General features: G+C 41.7%; 3 protein-coding genes across 3 annotated transcripts; 2 read left to right on the top strand and 1 right to left on the bottom strand.

The window, feature by feature from the left end:
- Nucleotides 1–2008: 2008 nt before the first annotated feature.
- Nucleotides 2009–7866, top strand: LOC139565313 (protein FMC1 homolog). The gene is made up of 2 exons (XM_071385533.1): nucleotides 2009–2350; nucleotides 7296–7866. The coding sequence occupies exons 1-2, from the start codon at nucleotides 2222–2224 to the stop codon at nucleotides 7497–7499; spliced, it is 333 nt and encodes a 110-aa protein (XP_071241634.1). The 5' UTR covers nucleotides 2009–2221; the 3' UTR covers nucleotides 7500–7866.
- Nucleotides 7867–9188: 1322 nt separating this feature from the next.
- On the top strand, nucleotides 9189–16426 carry LOC139565312 (heme-binding protein 1-like). Its single transcript, XM_071385531.1, has 4 exons — nucleotides 9189–9607; nucleotides 13109–13247; nucleotides 13798–13978; nucleotides 14111–16426. The coding sequence occupies exons 1-4, from the start codon at nucleotides 9530–9532 to the stop codon at nucleotides 14286–14288; spliced, it is 576 nt and encodes a 191-aa protein (XP_071241632.1). The 5' UTR covers nucleotides 9189–9529; the 3' UTR covers nucleotides 14289–16426.
- On the bottom strand, nucleotides 15320–21293 carry LOC139565311 (WW domain-binding protein 2-like). Its single transcript, XM_071385530.1, has 8 exons — nucleotides 21084–21293; nucleotides 20186–20294; nucleotides 18582–18720; nucleotides 18097–18189; nucleotides 17670–17855; nucleotides 17309–17392; nucleotides 16774–16850; nucleotides 15320–16661 (listed from the first exon to the last, which is right to left on the bottom strand). The coding sequence occupies exons 1-8, from the start codon at nucleotides 21140–21142 to the stop codon at nucleotides 16587–16589; spliced, it is 822 nt and encodes a 273-aa protein (XP_071241631.1). The 5' UTR covers nucleotides 21143–21293; the 3' UTR covers nucleotides 15320–16586.
- Nucleotides 21294–21436: the final 143 nt, after the last annotated feature.

Below are 21436 nucleotides of genomic sequence, written 5' to 3'. Positions count from 1 at the left end.
ACAGGACTAAGATCGAATCCTACTACACAGGCTCTGACGCTCGTTGGATGTGGCAGGGCTTGCAAACTATCACAGATTACAAAGTGAAACCCAGCCGAGAACTGCCCAGTGAAGTGAGCCTACCAGAAGAGCTAAATGCTTCTATGTTCGTTTTGAGGAAAGCAACACTGACCTATCCATGATAGCACCAGCTGTTCTGGATGACTGTGTGATCACGCTCTCCATAGCCAATGTGAGTAAGACCTTTTAAACAGGTTAACATTCACAAGGCCACATGGCCAGATGGATTACCAGGATGTGTACTCAGAGCATGCACTGACCAGCTGGCAAGTGTCTTCACTGACATTTTCAGCCTCTCCCTGACCCAGTCTGTCATACCTATATGTTTTAAGCAGACCACCCTGTGCCAAAGAAAGCCGAGGTAACCTGCCTAAGTGACTACCGCCCCGTGGCACTCACATCTGTAGCCATGAAATGCTTTGAAAATGTGGTCATGGCTCACATCCACACCATCATCTCAGAAACCCTAAACCCACTCCAATTCGCATACAACCCCAACAGATCCACAAATGACGCATGCTCTATTGCACTCCACACTGCCCTTTCCCACCTGGACAAAAGGAACACCTATGTGAGAATGCTGTTCATTGACTACAGCTCAGTGTTCAACACCATTGCCCTTAAAGCTCATCACTAAGCTAAGGACCCTGGGACTGAACACCTCCCTCTGCAACTGGATCCTGGACATCCTGATGGGCCGCCCCCAAGAGGTGAGGGTAGGCAACAACACATCCGCCATGCTTACCCTCAACACGGGGGCCCCTGTTCACCCACGCCTGCGTGGCCACGCACAACTGTGGTAGGACTGATCACCAAAAATGATGAGACAGCTAATAGGAGGAGGTCAGAGACCTGGCAGTGTGGTGCCAGAACAACCACCTCTCCCTCAACGTGAGCAAGACAAAGGAGCTGATCATAGACTACAGGAAAAGGAGGGCCGAGCATGCCCCCTTTCACATCGACGGGGCTGTAGTGGAGCGGGTCGAGAGTTTCAAGTTCCTTGGTGTCCATATCACTAAGGACCTATCATGGTCCAAACACACCAAAACAGTCGTGAAGAGGGCACAACAATGCCTATTCCCCCTCAGATGGCTGAAAATATTTGGCATAGGTCCTCAGATCCTCAAAAAGTTATACAGCTGCACCATCGAGAGCATCCTGACTGGTTGCATCACCGCTTGATATGGCAACTGCTTCTATACTAGGCGGTGTCAGAGGAAGGCCCTAAAAATTGTCAAAGACTCCAGCCACCCAAGTCATAGACTGTTCTCTCTGCTAACGCACTGCAAGTGGTACCAGAGTGCCAAGTCTGGGACCAAAAGGCTCCTTAACATCTTCTACCCCCAAGCCATAAGACTGTGGAACAGTTAATCAAATGGCTACCTGGACTATTTGCAATGACTCCATTATTTTATTATTTATTCATATTTTTTTGGCGCTGACTCTCTTGTACAGGCTCGATGTACACTCACAGGACTCTAATCACACACTCACACATACTACACTGACAATCCAACACACACACAAACACACACTCATGTATATTGACGCCACACGCACACACATTCACATTCCTTCACATACTGTACGATGCTGCTACTCTCTGTTTATTATATATGCATAGTAACTTTAACCCTACCTACATGTACATATGACCTAAATTACCTCGACTAACCCGTACCTCTGCACATTGACTTGGTACCTCTCATATATAGCCTCGTTATTTTTATTTTATTCTGTTACTATTTTTCCTTTAGTTTATTTAACGCATTTTCCTATTTACTTTTTGAAACTCTGCATTGTTGGTCAAGGGCTTGTAAGTCAGCATTTCACGGTAAGGTATACATCTGTTGTATTCGGCGCATTTGACAAATACATTTGATTTGACACTTTGAATCCATACCCACAAAGTATTCCGGATGTTCTGAAGGCAAAGGGGGGACCGACCCGGTACTAGATGGGTGTACCTAATAACCTGTCCACTGAGTGTAATATCTTTTGAATTAGTTATCGACATTGCAATGGTTTGAAACGTGGGCTTTTATTTTGAAGGTTTTAATTATTACTATACGAAAGTGATGTCATTATTTGTGCTCCTGGTAGTAGGTGAGCACGAATGATGTAAATGTCATAGGTGCGCACCCAAACACGCCAGTCCAACATGGCGTCGTTGTCTTCACCTCTCCGCCTTTGCCGGGGGATCCTGAGGGAGATACGAGCGATTAAAGGACTGGAATACAAACAGTCTTTGGCATACAATTATGTTTTAGATCAATTCCGTAAAAACCAGGTAAGTCGTGTTGATGAGCAAATGAGGTTAGCTAGCTACAACTTTAGTGAAACCACGACATCTATCCACCATGGTAACGTAAGCTAACGTTAACTTAGCTAGATTGCCGTGGTTAAAAATGTGTTAGCGACCCCAGCCACAATTTAGCCATCCTGGAACGGGTTATCTTCAAGAATAAGCCGCATTCGTGGCTTTGTTATGGGACTAATTTGCTAAATTACAGTGATAAGCTAACGTTATCCAATGGCAACACCAAGTTAGTATCATTGACCCTAACGTTACTAGTAGCTGGCTAACCAAGCCAAGGTGACCGTCACGAGCTTGTGTGTCTAACGTTAATATTAGTGCTACTTTTCCTCCTATGCACTATTATTAGGCCTAGATATTGCAGGACTACCGGCATGAAATTAATAATTATCCATTGTCAATGTTCATTTGCTGCAGAAATGTACAGTGATTCTCAACAGCAGACGCTTCAGAGAGCTTTGGGGTCCCTGAAAAGGCAGGATAACAACTAGGTAACAAATTGAAAATAACATTAGGCCAAAATATTTCACATTTAATTTAGTGATGCACCGATATGACATTTTTGGCCGATATCCTATATTTTCCTTGCCAAAAGAAAACGATACAGATAACTGATATTTAAAATGTTTGCGCCCTTTTAAGCATTCCAGTACAGTTAAATAGTTAACACACACACATGGACGCAGTGGTCTAAGGCACTGCATCTCAGTGCAAGAGGTGTCACTACAGTCCCTGGTTTGAATCCAGGCTGTATCACATTCGGCCGTGATTGGGAGTCCCATAGGGACGCACACAATTGGCTCAGCGTCGTCCGGGGTAGGCCGTCATTGTAAATAAGAATTTGTTCTTAATTGACTTGCCTAGTTAAATAAAGGTTACACACACATTGACCAAAAAGTTATTTTGCTGCATTTACGTTACCAGTAAAACATAATCAAAACCTATTTCTTTCACTTACTTGTTGTGCTGTTTTGTTGTTCATTTGTTCAGTCGTTTCATTCTCAACCAGGATTTCTATTGAACATGTATCAAAAAAAGATACACGTCAAAGAGCACTATTTGACCAATCAAGACCTGAATTTGACTACACGCTGCGATGCAGTGCCCTAGACCACTGTGCCACCCGGGAGGCGTAAATGACATTTTGACACAAGGAATAAATACACTGTGAATAAAAATAATAACATGGCTATATACAGGAAGTAGTACCAGCGAGTCGATGTGCAGGAGTAAGAGGTAATTGAGGTAGCTTGCGTATAGGTAGGGGTAAAGTGACTAAGCAATACGATGGGTAATAAGACAGTAGCATCAGCTATGTGGAGAGTATGAAAGTCAGTGTGCGTGTGTGTTGGGATGTAAAGTGTGTCTGGGTAGAGTCCAGTGTGTGCATCGTCAGTGTAAGAGAGTTGGTGCAAAGAAGGGTCAATGCAGGTAGTCCGGGTAGCCATTTGATTAGCTATTTAGCAGTGATATGTTTGGATTTCTGAACTTCAAATGTTATTAATCATTAGTTGTAGTAGAGACCGGAGGGGTGCCATAGCCGAGGGGCTACACCAGAGGTTAATGGTTATCTGTAGGAGGAAAGTATATAGTGGGTGCAATTAAGCTTGGAATGTTCTGAGTGTAGGGAAAGCGATCACATGGTAGGCATTGATAAGGGGAGAGCGCCATGGATTAGTGATGAAGGGGGTCGAGGTCAGGTCACGTTACGGGAGAAAGAAAAGTTTCTGGCACGTATCACTTAGTTTCCTGCCTAGCAATATAGATGCAATGTTTGTTCAGATGTGTAGGAGGAGACTCAGCGTAAGAGAAAGGGTTAAATATCAGTGCTTGTGTATACAATGTCTTTGTCTAAGGCAGCTGTATTGATCCTCTGGGAAGAATAAACTTGGTTTGAGTTCATCATAGTGTACGTTAGGTTCTAATTCTCAGAGTAAAAACACAACAGCAATCTTATGGCTTGGCGGTAGAAGCTGTTCAGGATCCTGTTGATTCCAAACTCTGTTATTATATAGTCCAACAACATCTGCTCCCCGGGCGCCGATGACATCGATTAAGGCAGCCGCCCGCACCTCTCTGATTCAGTGGTTGGGTTAAATGCGGGAGACACATTTCAGTTGAATGCGTTCATTTGTGCAACTGACTAGGTATCCCCTTTCCTTTAGAAAGTATACACCTCCTTGAACTTTTTTCACATTTTACTGCCTTAAATTCAATCTAACAATGGATTAAATATTTTTTTCTACAGATCTAGCAACCTACTCCTCATTTTAAAATTGAAAGAATGAAAAAAACATAAGTTGGACAAGTCTCCAACCCCCTGAGTTAATACTTGGTGGAATCACCTTGGGCAGCTGTGAATCATTTGGAATAAGATTCTACCAACTTTTTCCAACTCTTCAGGTTACATGCACTCAGTTGCTAGTTTATTAGGTACACCACCCTGTTCAAGAAAATGGTTAGCTCCTAGAGACAGTGAGTCACGTGGCCATGGGTTGCTATATAAAGCAGGCAGACAGGCATCAAGGCATTCATTTTAATGTTTGATTGAACGTTAGAATTGGCCAAACGAGTGACCTAAGCTACTTTGAACATGGTATAATCGTCGGTGCCAATCACACCGGTTCCAGTATCTCAGAAGCGACCGGCCTCCTGGGCATTTCACGCATGACAGTGTCTAGGGTTTACCAAGAATGGAGCGACAAACATCCAGTCAGCGGCAGTCCTGTGGGCAAAAACAGCTCGTTGAGAGAGGTTGAAGGAAAATGGCAAGAATCGTGCAAGCTAGCATGTGGGCCACAAACAGGGAAATAACGGTGGTGTGCAGAACGGCATTTCGGAACTCACAACAGGTCTACACAACATACTCCTAATTTTCACAGATGGGCTATTGCAGCAGACGACCACACCGGGTTCCACTCCTATCAGCTTAAAACAAGAAGAAGCGGCTCCAGTGGGCACGTGATCACCAATACTGGACAATTGAGGAGTGGTAAAACATTGCCTGGTCCGACCAATCCCGGTTCCTGTTGCGTCACGAGTGAAACCATCTCTATTTTCAAGTATTGTGGTGGCAGCATCATGTTATGGGTATGCTTGTCACCGGCAGGGACTGGGAAGTTTGTTAGGATCAAAAGACATATGAAAGGAGCACAGCCCAGGCAAAAAGCTACAGAAAAACCCACCTCAGTCTTCTGAAAACCTAACCCTGGAGTAGAGTTTTATTTTTCAGTGGGACAAGTAAACATTTTAATGCAAAAGACACACCAGAATGGCTTTCAAAAGTGGTTGATGTTCCTGAATGGCCCAGTCTCAGTCCTGACTTGTCTCAGATTTAGATTTTTTTTATATAATTTAATTTTTTAAATTATTTTTAAGCAGATTTAAGATTTTACATATTGCTGTCCATCAATGATTCACAACCAAATTTACTGAGCTTGAGAAATGTTGATTTAAAAACTATAGCTATGCAGTATTTTTACCTTAAGAGTTGTGTGAAGTTGGTAGAATCTTAATGAAAGTTATTCACAGCTGTAATGGTTGCCAAAGATGCTTCCACCAAGTATTAAACCTCTTAGTGCGGAGATCCTGCTAGCGGGATCAAATTCGACAACATCCGGTGAAATCAGAGCGCGCCACATTCAAAATACAAAATCGTAATATTAAACATTCATGAAAATACAAGTGTCAAACATGATTCTTTAACTTAGAATCTTGGTAATCGAACTGTGTTGTCAGATTTCAAAAAGGCTTTACGGCGAAAGCATAGCATTCGATTGTCTGAGGACCGTGCCTCACATTGGCATATTTTCCAAACCAGCACAGGTGTCACGAAATAGCAAATAGCGATAAAATAAATCACTTACTTTTGAAGATCTTCCTCTGTTTGCAATTCCAAGGGTCCCAGCTACACAATGAATGGTCGTTTTGTTCGATAAAGTTCTTCTTTATATCCCAAAAACGCAGTTTAGTTGGCGCCATTGAATTCAATAATCCAGTCCTTCAACATGCATACAAAGGATTCCAAAAAGTTACCAGCAAAGTTCGTCCAAACGAGTCAAACGATGTTTTTATTAATCCTCAGGTTGTCTAATATCTAAATAAACGATAATATTTCAGATGGAGATTACTATGTTTAATGGCAAAGGAAAAGAACGAAGAGCGCACCCACGTTCATGGCACAAAAAGTCTACTTTTGCCCTGACGCTCAACTTGGAAAGACTACAAATACTTCTTCATTTTTCAAAAAAACAAGCCTAAAACCTTGTATAAAGACTGATATCTACTGGAAGCCATAGGAACTGCAATTTGGGAGGTGAAAATTAGATCTTTCAATAGCATTGCATTGGAAGGCATTCGGAGCTCCAAAAACAAATTTTCCGGATCGATTTTCCTCGGGTTTTCACCTGCTGTATCACTTCTGTTATACTCAGACATGATTAGTTTTCTATCCAATTCTACCAATTATATGCATATCCTAGCTTCTGGGCCTGAGTAACATGCAGTTTACTTTGGGCACGTCAGACAGGCGGAAATTCAGGAAACTAGCCTTACTCGCAGAGAGGTTAACTCTGGGGTGTGAAGACACACAATCAAGACATCTTGTATTTGTTTATTAATTTGGAAAATGTTCTATAACTTTCTTTCACTTTGAAATTGTACAGTATTGTAGGTTGTGTAGCTCTGTAGGGGGAAAAATCTAATTTAATCCCTTTTAGATTTTATTTTAAGGCAGCAAAATGTGAAGACAAGGGGGGTGTTTACTTTCACTAGGCACTTTATATTTCTTTAGTAAATGTATCATATCTATTTGCAAGTGTAATTGCTGCATAAATTCACCTTCAAGATGGTGACGTTAGTGTCATTGTTATGCATGGTTTATACATGCTTTTTATCTTAATTCTGCCCGTTCTTTTAGATCACTGGGGAGAGATATTGTCGTGCTCAGGAGGAGGCCCTCCATGCTTCGCACAGCTACCTCTGTCTGCTCACCTCCACCCGGCAACACATGGCTCTCTACGACATGTACCATGGGAAAGGGCAGCGTGACACAGAGGAGATGGCAGGAATTGTGGGGCTCAGGCTGCCCACTCAGCCTGGAGGGAAGGGCTGGGAGAAGTGAGAGAAGGGATGGGAGAAGACTCTCGTACAACACCAGAGGGTTGTAAATCATCACGCTGGACCTAATGCTATTTTGCTCTTTTACAAAACAGAGGAAGAGATGAAGGACTGTGAATTGTGATTTTATGCAAGGGAGGATCAAAGCTATTAGAAATATGAGATTCCCAGCTCTCCCTACCACTCCTCACTTTCTGTCTCAAGACAATGGCTGTAATTAAAATCTTTGTAAATACAATGGGACAAATTTAGCCAATTAAAGTATTAATCACTTTTATCGGGTCACCATGACATCACACTTTTCTTGCAATCCGTATGCTGCTAGTGCCTGTTAATAATCTGCTAATAAAATATAAGCAATTAAATAATGATATCCCTTTTGACCTCAATTCAGTAAGGTTTACTTGGAGCAATGTATGATGTTCAGGTAAAGCACTCATACTCGGCAGATAAAACTGATGAGAACTAATTCAGTCATATTTATATTTTAAAGGACATCAGGCAATTAAAATTCCTGGTTAATTAAAATATTAAGCATTACAAAGGGTATGATAAATCAGATGGATGGATCATTGCGTGGCCTTTGATATTTTACATGTTTTGTTCTTCACTACCTTTTGGCCAGTGGTTTAAACAGTGTGAAGACCAGCCAACAGTGAAATAAAGGAAAGGTCTTAGATAATGCTAGGACATGCATAAGAGAAGTATAACTATATGCATTATTTTGTCTCATGTGGGCGTTTTATAAGAAGAGTATTACCAGCACAATGGAAAACAGCAGATAGGAGTTGTATTGCTTTGTACTGGCAGATTCATTTGTTTCATTGTGTCCATGGCAACTGGCATTTCTACCAACTCCACTACATTTTTCTCTGCAGTCTTTTGCCATTTTATTTTTATACGAGAAACATGTATTACCTTCTGGGAACTGTTTTTTCGTTCTTTGACCTTTGCTGCTATGTTTTCATCCTGGATTGGCCCTATTGGACTATTCATTCTCTTCTATTCATCCATCCCCTTTTCATAGTTAAATCTATGTAGCTGCGTAACTCTCCCCATTCCATTTGTTACACGGTGACTAAGATTGTCTTCTGTGTGGGTTTAAATAGATTGACCCTAGAGCTACGCAGCACTGTGACACATAGGGACAAGAAATATGCTTGCACATAGAGCGGCAGCACCCAGCGTCCACATGCATGTTGTGGGAATGTAATGCATAGTGGCACACCAACAGATAGCGTCAAATTATATTGTTATAAAGTCGCAAAATAACACGCGTCTCTACACCCCACTCCTCCATTCATACCAAGACATGGAATTACTTTGACACACAGCTGGCGAGAGAGAACATAATGTTGCACAAGCGTGTCACTGCTATGTGTATGTTTTGAGGTGGTATGTGAAAATCGAATGACAGGTTCTCATTTCAATCGCGATTCTGTATTACTAAATAAGGTAGGCTACACCGCTGCATTAAGTATTCAGTGTATGAATGTTTAATGCGAGTATAATCTTACGCAGTGGAGATCTAAATACAAATGAAATAAACTAGATCATGTTACCGCCTGCAATAATGTGCATGATAATCGGTGGGAATCATTAATGTTAAGTGAATGAAAAGTAGGCTAGATATTAAGTGGAAATGGGTAATTAAAAAAAGGAGTGGAGGCGGGGAAGGAGGGCGGAGACAGTTGTTTATATTCGTGGCTGTAATTCGTCAACTCGTCTAGTGAGCTAGAAGCTAGATTCACTATTTCAACCTAGTTGCACTACTAGGTAACAATATTATATAAATACGTGAATAGATATAGGTTCTGATTTGACTTATCCAATAAGGCCGAGGATCAAGTAAAGGAGTGTACAACATATTTTAAGTGAATCTCCTTATGTGATTTTAAAAGTTGGACAAAAATAAGAAGGTAGGCTAGATTATGAAATAAGAACAAGTTGTTTCACAAAGGAAACACAGGCGGCAACATAACATTGTATAAAGGGACAACGCGCGCAGCAGAGTGGTGACCTGGCCAGAGCGCGATGTTTGGAATGATAAAGAATTCCATTTTCGGGAACACCGAAGAAACGGACTACAAATTGCTCAGCAGCGAGACCAAGGTAGGATACACCTTGACCTGTCAGTTTCAACTTTAGAGTGTGTGTGTGTGTCTGTCAGTCAGGCATTGCATCACTTGATCGCGCGCGCCACTATACACCGTCTTGTTTGGTGCATAAAACAACTGTCTGGTCATTACAGACAGATCTCTTCAGTATATTCAAATATTTTTTTATTCTAAGACATTTTTAGTTTGTTACTCACTTTGGTTGCAGTGAAACTAGCCTATTGGCCCCAGCCTACCATGATTCTCAAGAAAAATCTATTTTGATTATCAGTAGGCCTGTGTATTATGGATTTTAAGGGTTATGTAATGCCTTTAAAGTGTTTGACCTTTTGAAACCAACCATTATTAATTACACCTTACCTCCTGGCACCTGTGAGCTCGCAGTAGATGGTGGGGGCAGATCTCTGTGTGTGTTCCCTATGACCTCAGTAGTGGCACCACTGTGTATACTGCTACACTGACCATACAGCTGACAGACACATCTACAGACATTGGCCTGACAAAAAGACTGATCATGAATCTGGAACTACTTCAATCTATAACATGCAACCAGATGACCAAAAAGACTGTATGAGGAATAGGAAAAAGACACTGTATCAATTTTTTATTTTTTTATTTTTTTATTTTACCGTTATTTTACCAGGTAAGTTGACTGAGAACACGTTCTCATTTGCAGCAACGACCTGGGGAATAGTTACAGGGGAGAGGAGGGGGATGAATGAGCCAATTGTCAATAGGCACATGTGGCCATTAAATAGGTGATAGACAGGCTATTAGCAGTTTTGAAGTCAGTCAGTGCTAAATCTGTTAACTTCACTCGAGACTAAATGATCACACTGAAATCTGACACAGACACACGCTCATAGGAAATCTGAGAGGAGTCTGACATCATACACTCTTAATTAAAACTGAATACAGATGAACTGTCTGCACATGCTCACACACACACACACACACACACACACACACACACACACACACACACACACACACACACACACACACACACACACACACACACACACACACACACACACACACACACACACACACACACACAAACACACACACACACAAACACACACACACACACACACACACACACACACACACACACACACACACACACACACACACACACACACACACACACACACACACACACACACACACACACACACACACACACACACAGAGCTTGGTGGGCCCTCTCATATTAGAAATGGAAGGAGATGGCTTTAAAGCTAGAATACTTAGTAGTTACATCCATGTTTGGACTTATAAATTAATGATATGTACACATTGATTCTTGAAGAATATAAAATAAATGTCTCATGAGCTTGGTTCAACTGTCATATCCTCAACTGTCGTACCCCATCACCCCAATGTTTGTAAACAACGTAAATGTAAACAAACACTGTATAGCCTCAAAACATGGTTAAAACTATAATTTTGGTATCATGGATGGTCAGTCCTTGTGTCCTTTCTCTGTCTGTGCATTTGAGAGCGGTTACATTTATCATTTACGCAATGTTTTAATTCCTCTGAAATGATCTTACTTGGCACCATGCATTGTTTAGTAATGACAAGACATTTGATAAGATGGACAAGTTGACAGCACAATATGCTTATTATATAATGACAGCACATTGTCTATTTCTTGATACACAAGACAGGCTCATACTCCAAGCCAACTGAATGGTTATAGAGGCCATAGTTGTCATGTAAGATTGAAATGTCAACTTCTCTGTGTGAGAGGTTTACAAACTTCACATGACATTCAAATCAATTAAAACCATTTGTTTAAAAGTTAGAAAAAGAAAGAGAGCGGGTTGAATATGAAATTAATTGCTAATATTAGCACATCCACAATAATTATGGCCCACGTCTAGCCAGCTGAGACACAGATTAATTATATACGAAGGTTGCAGGATTCCAGCTAAGCACACACGCTAATTGCACCTTTAGACTGAACTCAGGAACAAAGCTTCAATTATTGCTGTTGGAACATGTCACCTACATGTATTGTTAATGTTGGTCACAGTGACATATACCGTGGGCTCCAAACTATTGGGACAGTGAATTTTGTTGTTGTTTTGGCTCTGTACTCCAGCACTTTTGGATAATTTTATTGTAAATAAGAATAGAACGTTTCCAAATACTTAACTTTTTAATACTTTAATACACATATCAGTGAATTTGTCCCAATTCTTTTGGTCCCCTAAAATTTGTGGACTATGTACAAAAAGTGCTGTATCTAAATGGTTCACCCAACATGGATGAAAATACCCTCAAGCAGACAATCTGCACTTTAACCTCATAGTCAGTGTATCATTTCAAATCCAAAGTGCTGGAGTACAGAGCCAAAATAACAAAAATTGTGGAACAACACAATGGGAATGACTATGCAGTGGGCCAGTTGACACCAGTGACACATCATAGCATAATTGCAGTGAAGTAAGAAAACGTGTTAAAGATATGGCATTACTGTCATCCCATCCATCTACTGTTATTTCCTATGAGCTTACATTTACATTTACTCCACAGTCTCAAGGATGGGTTGCAGCCACAACGCCTTCATCAATATGAACACCAAACACCAGTCAGAAGCACTATGAACGAGTTCTTGACATCCCAATTAGACCAGCGTAGTGTCGTGGCAAGGAAACAAAACACGAAGCAGATTTCACTTCTTTAGGAAAACAACCCTAATATTGGAAACCAACATCATTATGTTGTCATCCAGTCCTACTTTTAAATAGTGTTTTCAGTGCATAATGTAGTATTTAGATTGCATTATATGTCTAGTCATGTAGCAGGCATTCGTATTCAGCGTGAGTGATTTAAAACAAGGGATAACTTAGTGGAATGGATCTGAACAAAAAAATTGGTGCTTTCAAAAATGTGGCCTTCATTGAGGTCCCTTTCAGTGGAACAGATTTACTCAAGACTGGTTATGGAATGAGTGATTATTGTGAAACGTAACGTTCCTCTGTTATTTAATGGTTGATATTTCTCAGCATAAGCCTTCCTCTTAGGACAAGTACATCATAACATGTATAAGAACAGGCAGCAAGTCAGTGAGTGTGTGTACACACCGCATTAACCCCACTCTGCCGTGTGTGTGTGTGTGCGGCGCCTATGGTTTGGTCTTATGTAAGAACAGGCATCTCTGTCCCATTATTCTCTTTAGGCTTCATTAAACACTGCGGGGCCCTGAGAGCAGAGCCGGAAAGGACTGGAATCAAATCAGCGTAATATTTTTGATCTCAATCCTTTTCTGGGGGTATTTGGCTGTCCTCTGTTAGTTTCCACTCCAAGTGTTTCACCGGCATCAGTGAGCACAGATTCTGCCCATTGCATATCGCCAATCACAGCACCCCCAGCCCCACCCCCCTCTAACCCCCAAGTAGTGTGTGGCGTCCTTCCCTCTGAACAGTTTGTCAACATGTGTGTCATTGGTGAATCACGTTTTGCCTCCCGCTCTCTTCCCCAGGAGGGGGTCAGCTACGAGGTGCGGAGGTACGATGGTGCAAAGTATGCCTCAGTGAGCTCAGAGGGGCGGACCTTTGACCAGGTGACAGGGGAGCTAGTGAGGAAGCTTCTCGTGTACATTGGGGGAAGCAACGACCAAGGTGAGCCAATCAGAGAGCAGGGCCTGTCAGTCAGTGGACTTCACATGTGGACACATCTTTAATGAGCCCTAAGCTCATAAAGATCTAGGGGCTCGACTCAATCCATATCGCTGAAGTTCAGCGCTATAGCGCGATTGAAATTTGAAGGACATTTCCTGATTGAGCTGACGTGCAGCGCTTACCGTGAATGCGTTAACATTGCCTCTAACTAACCGCTGTAGCGCAGGTCTTAAGCGCTACGGATTGAATTGAGCCACCGATGTAATGTGCATATCTGAAAGTATTGCATTGATGTAACCAAGTAATATGGTGAAAACTCTTCCTAGTCTACCAGAGGATTTGATAGTGTTATTACCATGTTACTGGCACCTATTCAGTACTTTCAGATCTTCAAGGGTGACTGAAGAAGTGTCTACTCTGTTTGATGCTAGAGGTCAGTTTGAAACTGGGCCTAAGAGGATGCAATGAACTCGATGCACACATAATAAGACTGTTGCAATAAGTTGTCTGCTATCCCCTCTATCTGTCCTCTGTATCTTTGTTTTCCAAGGGGAGGCAATGGGGACGACAGCACCGGTTATCATCACAGTATATCCCAGGGACGATGGTGTGATGTCACGCCGTTTGGTGGTTAGCCTCAGGATTCCCACCAACTACCAAGTCAGTCCCCCTGTGCCCATCGACAGTGCCATCAGAATCGAGGATCGACCCGGCATGACTGTCTACTCACTGTGGGTGTCTCCATGCAGTCTTCACCTCACTTTGTTCTTTAATTCTTTACAATAAAAAATGTATTTAATATTCAAAAATTTGATCACATATCCTCTTTATCTCTCTTTTCCACCTACTCTTTCTTTTCACAGGCAGTTTGGAGGCTTCGCAGGGGAGACTGAGTACCGAGCAGAGGCCTCTCGCCTAACCAAAACTCTTGGTGAGACTGCCCCCTTTCAGCGGAAACAGTACTTCTGCTGCACCTACGACCCGCCAATGAAACCCTACGGCCGACGCAACGAGGTGTGGTTCCTACAGGAGGAGCCATAAGGGAAGCATTAAGACCGACTCTTAATAATAAACTATAGTCACTTCCTCTCCTTCGTCTTCACTGATCACTCCACATCTTGATCTTTATCCCCCAAAAAATTGGATATGTGAAAATAATATGGCAACTCAACAGGGGATTTGTTTTCAAATCAGTGCAAATGAAGGAGAGGTGATGCAAAGAAGAGTATTAGACTATTGAAAGGTCATAAAGGGGAGGGATGGGTAGCGGGCTACATAGTTACTGGTCCAAAGTAGTGCAATAGTACGGAACCATTATCAGTAACTGTAAAGTGGCCTAGGGGTAGGAGCCACTAACCACAAAGTACCGCTGTGTGTTATAGGTGGTACATCATTAACTCAAGTTCTTATTTTGTACACCCAGGGGTTGACACTCCCCTTAAAACATGCTTCATAGTGCTTGGAAGAAAAGCACATTAAATCAGGCTGTACACATCACTATTCAGCAGGGTAATTAAATGATGCTTCACTTCATACACCATAAAAACAAAATGACAGTTAAGTATTCAATAAGTAAATTAAGTTTTAAAAAGCACAATTCCTTTTCCCAAGGGAGGGAATTTGGAATAAACTAGGAATTGAGCCATAAAGTAGTGATAGTCAAATGTTTTCCTTAGTAGGAATTAGTTGGTGGGGAGGGTATGAAGGAGAAATGTATTAGTCATTCCTTAAGTGTTATCATTTGAGATGTCTAATCCTTCTGTGATGACATGAAAACCTTTCAAGACAGCAGTTGTGTGTAATGAATGTTTTGGTGTGCTTGTATTTGGAGTCTTTGAATTGTAATGTTACTTATGATTCTTGAAACTGTATTTTGAAATACCTCTGTATAGTGTGTGATTTTCTGTGAAAATATGGAGTGACGATATCGTCAGGATTTGATAGCGTTTCGTATCATAATATGTTATTCAAGATATTACTAATACGATTTTTTGTGCAATACTGACATTTCCTTTTTTTAGTTCTATACAAACAAAAGAATGCTTAAAATACTGGTACACCACTGTTTTGGATAAGTTTTACATAAACATTTATTTATTATTAGATTTTGAATCAATATGAAGAACTCAAAATAAGGAATATGGTTTACAAACAAGATATTTCAGACATTTGATTAATTTAAGCAGATAATTAAAACCAACCAAACCTCTAACCTAAAACTAGTACAAAATGTCCCCTCTATGCACTCTGAGAAAATAGCAATTATATGGTCAATATATTAGTCACTACAACTCAGTTTAATCAGGAATAAATTAGTGGTTTTCACAGGTTAATTCGTCACAACTGCAAGAAAGCACTGTGTAGCGGGCTAGCGGCTAAATAAATACATGGCCTAGTAACCCCACACTTGTGTAATTGCACAGAGTATGGTTTTGGTTTCAGCCGGGCTTTGCATTCATCAATACAATATACAGGGTTCGACTAGGGCATGGGTTATTCATGTGACCAGTTATCATCTCTAGGCTCAACAAGGTATTTGTGAGATCTAGGAACATTGCACATTACCAATAATCTCACATATGTAGTGGTACATGTCAGTACTCCATCCAATTGCCATATTCAAACAACATGCACTTCCTTCCTTCAATAACAAGCCAGAAATAATCTAGAAAGTTATGGTGTACATTGAGAGCACTGGGAACTTCATCTTTCATTCAAGGCTCTCTGGAACAAACTTAAACCACGCACCAACACAATGGAAACACTTACTGTGAACGTGAATGTAAAAATACTTTACAACACTAGTAGGAATAGAAATTATCGTTTTGTTAATAAGCATCATCATTTTAATCGAAAATTGTTATAAAATGTATTTTGGTAATAAACCTCTGGATTTAAAAAATGCTGTAAATATTTAATGCCTATACAGTCCCCATACTGCCCATCACATGTAATTCAACTCAACAGGGCAGTTAGATACCCTAAGTACAGGACAGTTCCACATTCTAACAGACTGAAGGAGAGAGAGCCGACCATGATAACTGAAAAGATTGAATACTTATCTGTTAAGTGAATAACCATTTACTTGGCAATTGACAAAATAAAATAAACTGAGTGGTAGGGGGTGAAATAAAGCTTTACTCATGATTAAAAGGAAACATTCATCATTTGAAAATGTCCCAACATTGTTGTGCCTCAAAATTACTTGTGTGAATTGCCAGAAAAATAATCTTGCCTTTTTGTTAATGTAGTACTTTATACTTTCCTCTCCAGTCTAATAATTATCATCCCCTTAATCATTTGCTGTTGCATTTATTAGGGGATGATGGTTATTGAGCTTTAGTTGTTCTTCTTCTCTGGATAGCCTGGGTAAGGAGCAGGAGGGGCAGAAGGTGCATAGGGAGGAGGCTGTTCCTATGTGGGAATAAACAGCGATAGAATATCTTAAAAACGCTGAACTAAAAACATCAACACAGCATAAAGTGCATGCACTGAATGGACATGGAGAGAATAACAGGTCCCTTACCATGGGCATGTAGACATTGTGGGGGTTGTTGGGGTTGAAATAGGTGCTGCCTGCTGCCTCTGCTGCCTTGGCATTACCTGAGGATCAGGGAGAGACAGAGAAATGAGGGGAGAATAATGCACATGTACAGTAACTGATACAGAAGCAAATGCTACTGTAACTGTAGAGTAGGAGAGACAATGGAGCACACTTAACACAGTATATTGCAGCAGGATACTCGTGACAAGACATCTTCCGGACAGAATGATGCACACTTCCAACTCTATTTCAATTCTCCAAAACCCACAAATAGACACACAACTGACATGTAAATGAGGCGTACTGAGTTCAGGCCAACTGGGTTGTTTCATGGGGTAAGGGAGACTAGGGGTGAGAGGTATTTTGTTTGTTTCTCCTTTTTAATATGATGTGTACCGTTTACGACATCAGCACTCCTTTCTCAGTGCCATGCGTCATGTGCTTCATATTGAGGCAGACTGATGGGATCAGACAGATGCAGCGATGCAGACATACAGAGAGAGACAGGGAGACAAACCTGCAGGGGGAGCAGCCCAGTTTTGGGGGGGCCCAGGATAGGGGGGAGGTGGGGCCATGTAGGCAGGGGCAGATGGGTACATTCCTGCAACACAAGAGAGAATACCCAAAATACTCATAACAGCCTTGGGGACACATCTTTACTTGAAGTAGTTATAAATATTGACACCAATCAATAGAATTCATACACTCATAACAATCGAGGCATTATCCAAAATTATTCCGTATTTAAGTGCTAGGCAATCTCTAATGTAAACTTAAATCTCCTAGCATCACAGCATTTGATTCTCAATTATTATGACCTAAACCTGCATAACATACAAACAGTTTTATAGTGATGATAAAGTTCTTTAATAACACACCTGCGGCTGCCATAGGGTAGGGATAGCCCATGTTGCCTGGGGGAGCCTGGTAGAAACCATTCTGCTGGGGTGGGGGTTCATACGGGTAGTTCTGAGGAACAGGTGGTGGGCCGTAGCCATTCATCACTCCAGGAGAGGGATAGCCAAAGGAGGCACCTCCGTTTTGAGCAGGAGGGGCACGAGATGCTAAAACAAAGTTGAGGGTTAATCCTAAAATACAGACTGGACTAAAAGAGTAACATGTATAACAAATATGTAGCCTAACAAATATAACAAACTTTGACAGCATTACTAGGAAATGCTTTAGTGATGTACATGTTTAATGAATTATTTAATTGTACGATATAAACTGAGTAAAGCAGATACTGTATGTTGAATGACAAATAGGCTCTGTACTGACAAACATGGCAGTCATGAAATTACTTACCATTTGTTGCCAGTTTGAAGAGGTGCTGACCTAACTCGATGGCTCCCCCACTGGAAAAAGACATCTTGAAGCTAGCCTGGCCTTCCCAGCCTCCTGAAACCAAAGAAAGTAGTGTCAAAACATTGATGAGCACTGTGTACTTGTCTTTGCATTAAATTACACGTCTGATATTGAATTATAATCAGTGCTTTGGAGGAGATGTCACACTTCAATTTCTACGACTGCTGCTAAAAATTACTACTGCTGCTAAAAACTACTACTGCTGCTGGTAAAAACTTTGACACATAGACATTGTAAAGTAAAATGAGATTGTGGTTTACAGACTGATGTCAGCCTCAGAAAATCTCTGGCCTTGGCAAATCACCCTTGCGTAGGACACATCAGGCCATACCTGGGACTGGAGGCCATAAACACTTTGCCTGCTCTACAGTTATTTCCTCATGATGGTGTTGAATGCTATGGGAGGACAACAAACTGCTTCCTACCCCCAGCCTCAGCAGACACTGTGCCCCTGATGTAATTGGCAGCGAAGACTGGCTGCTCGATGCTGCAGCCCTTCATCAGGTAGTACGGGAACATCACAGACCCCAGGCTGTCCTTGACATTACTGGACACAAACACCAACTGAAACGAGGACAAACAGAGAGAAAGAGGGCAATGAGATGGGATGCAGAGCAATGGTAGTCTTCCAGTTTGTGATACTCGTCGTTTGATGCGACGCAGACAGGATGGCGTGAGTGGTGAAACAGAAGAGTCATATGTCCTTGTGAGTTTTTATTTGTATTTAAAAAAAAACTTTTTACCCCTTTTTTTCAATATCCACTTGGTGGTTAAAGTCTTGTCCCATCGCTGCAACTAACCTACGGACTCAGGAGAGGCGAAGTTCGAGAGCCATGCGTTCTCTGAAACACGACCCTGCCAAGCCACACTACTTCTTGACACACTGCTCACTTAACCCGGAAGCCAGCCGAACCAATGTGTCGTAGGAAACACCATCCAGCAGGCGACCGGCCCGCCACAAGGAGTCACTGAAGCGCGATGGGACAAGGGCATTCCGGCCGGCCAAACCCTCCCTAACCGACGCTAGGCCAATTGTGCGCCGCCTCATGGGTCACCGGGTCGCGACCAGCTGCGTCACAGCCTGGGATTGAACCCAGGATCTGTAGTGACGCCTCTAGCACTGCGATGCAGTGCCTTAGACCGCCGCGCCACTCGGGAGGCCCCATTTTGAGTTTTGATGTAGAGCCTTTTCCCAACAAAGTGATGTTAGGATATATAAGTTAGCCCATAAAAGCTTTTGTGCCGAATACATTACGTTGTTACAGGTGTCAAGCTTATGGGCATGTGGCAGCAGTGTGTAGGAGGGAGGTTCCTAGGTGTGAGAAGTGTGCAGAAGGGCATGAGACAAAGGAATGTGTAGCATTGGGGAAAGTAGTGGTATGTGTTAATTGTAGGGGGGCTGGAGATCAGAAATGTTCGGTGCGAGAGGCAGGTTGAGGTTTCCAGGGTTAGAGTAGTGCAGAAGTTGTCGTATGCTGAGGCAGTGAAGAAAGTAGAGGAAGATGGGTCAAGGGGGAGGGATCCTGAGAGGAGTGGTGTGAGTAGTAGAACTGTACCAGTACAGAGGGATAGGCTAAAAAGTGATATGTTTCAGTAAGATTGGATTTTTAGCATTTATAGCAATGGTTACCAACTGTACTGCAGGGATGGAACGTAAGTCACATAAAATTGAGATTGTGGTGGTAGCTGCAGAGATGTATTTGGGTGTGTGAGACTTGACGTCAGAAGAGTTACAGGGTGTGTTAAGTGGTGGTTTCCCATCTTTTCAGGCTGTTGACCTGAGGTAGGACTAAATAGATTTAAATAGTGGAGCAGGGTGGTGGGTTTTTAGTGAGTGCAGGGTTAGATGGTAGGGTATTTGTAGATTTTTTTGTATATATTTTTTTAAGCAAAGGGAGTTATACTCCAGTCTAGTAGGTGATGGTAATGCAACATTTATTGGATGCCAACCGCTATTAAACCTCATAGAAGAAAAAGGATTGTCTTCCAACAGGCACACAGGACCAGCATGGTCAGATAATAAACATACCCTGTATGGAGTGAGGTAAACAGTCCCTTTCTTGGTCCCCCTCAGCAGGTCTGTCTTGCTGGTGACATCACTGAAGGACAGCTCCACATTCTTGCATTCCCTCAACACACTAGTGGAGGATACATGTTCCGTTTAGGCATGTGTAGTGAATTTACAGACAATGTATGTATGATAGGTCCTCCATAGGTCAAATACTGTCGTAGAATCCTAGCAGAATCGAGCGTCAAGGGACATAGTGGGATTCTGTATGGTCTACATCATTTCACATAGGCCTACTATTGGCATTTCACATACTGGTTGGTTGGTTAAATCTAATACTTCCAGAATGTGTCAAATCGAACTAGTATGAAAAGTTCTTTATTCGTATATTTTCTAATTTCCTGTTACTTTATCAACTTCCAAAAAACTGTCACACCGTTTACTTTAGACTCAGGTGGTAGTAGAGGCGGGCGGGCTCACTCTCTTGGTTGACTTTGCTGTGTCTACCTCCCTGGAAAACAAACTTATTTAGCTAGCTTACTCTTACACCTAGTTTTACTAAAGTAAGAAAATATATCTAGCTAACGTTAGCTTTAATACGTGTCTAAGGCGTAATGATGACTGACTGACTTGGTACTTAGGTAGCTTTTCCTGCCAGCAAGGCCAACAACAACGACGTTGCTGACTGATAGATAGCTAACAGTTAGCTAAAAATAATTAAACTAACTAGCTAACGACGTTAGCACTACAAAATTGCTCTTGCTGAATGAAAAAAGCAACCCAAGAAGCTAACTGACATTGGCTAGATGTAATTAACACTATGTACGGGAGCTATCTTGCTAGCTAGCTAACATTACCATAACAGCTAACTAAGCTACCTTTCGAAAGTGAGTTTCGTGGCGATTAATGATTCACTAACCTCTCGTCGTTGTTTATCAAAACTCCTCCGTTTTGAGAATGATTTCGATTCAAAGCCATGTTCAGATAGTCTAATGTACTCTTCGTCAGGTACAGCTACACACTTGAAATTAGAGGAATGCCCCAAAAACCTCAGTGGTACGTCACAGGATCAGCTGTTTCATGTGCTGTTACTGCAATGTTCTGTTTGCCAACATTGTTTCCCATATTGTCAACAAGCCTTTGAATTGAGATTGTCATATAATTCTGGTGTGTTGAGGTTAGGTGGGATATTTGAGATTGGTTTGGATGAAATAATACAGCATTGTGGTTGTGAAGAGAGCTGAGTAGGCCTAAGGAGTGTAAATGCTTTTC

The sequence above is a fragment of the Salvelinus alpinus genome, chromosome 36, assembly GCF_045679555.1.
Source record: "Salvelinus alpinus chromosome 36, SLU_Salpinus.1, whole genome shotgun sequence".
NCBI classification, from domain to species: domain Eukaryota; kingdom Metazoa; phylum Chordata; class Actinopteri; order Salmoniformes; family Salmonidae; genus Salvelinus; species Salvelinus alpinus.
Note: the sequence above shows the minus strand (reverse complement) of the source record. Positions and strands in the feature narration are given on the sequence as shown.

Coding starts and splice junctions, on each gene's coding strand:
- LOC139565312 (XM_071385531.1), top strand. CDS start 9,530: ATGTTTGGAATGATAAAGAATTCCATTTTCGGGAACACCGAAGAAACG. Junction 9,608..13,108: donor TGCTCAGCAGCGAGACCAAG/GTAGGATACACC, acceptor TCTCTTCCCCAG/GAGGGGGTCAGCTACGAGGT. Junction 13,248..13,797: donor TGGGGGAAGCAACGACCAAG/GTGAGCCAATCA, acceptor TTGTTTTCCAAG/GGGAGGCAATGGGGACGACA.
- LOC139565313 (XM_071385533.1), top strand. CDS start 2,222: ATGGCGTCGTTGTCTTCACCTCTCCGCCTTTGCCGGGGGATCCTGAGG. Junction 2,351..7,295: donor ATCAATTCCGTAAAAACCAG/GTAAGTCGTGTT, acceptor CCGTTCTTTTAG/ATCACTGGGGAGAGATATTG.
- LOC139565311 (XM_071385530.1), bottom strand. CDS start 21,142: ATGGCTTTGAATCGAAATCATTCTCAAAACGGAGGAGTTTTGATAAAC. Junction 20,295..21,083: donor TTGATAAACAACGACGAGAG/GTTAGTGAATCA, acceptor ATCCTCCACTAG/TGTGTTGAGGGAATGCAAGA. Junction 18,190..18,581: donor AGTGTCTGCTGAGGCTGGGG/GTAGGAAGCAGT, acceptor CTTTGGTTTCAG/GAGGCTGGGAAGGCCAGGCT.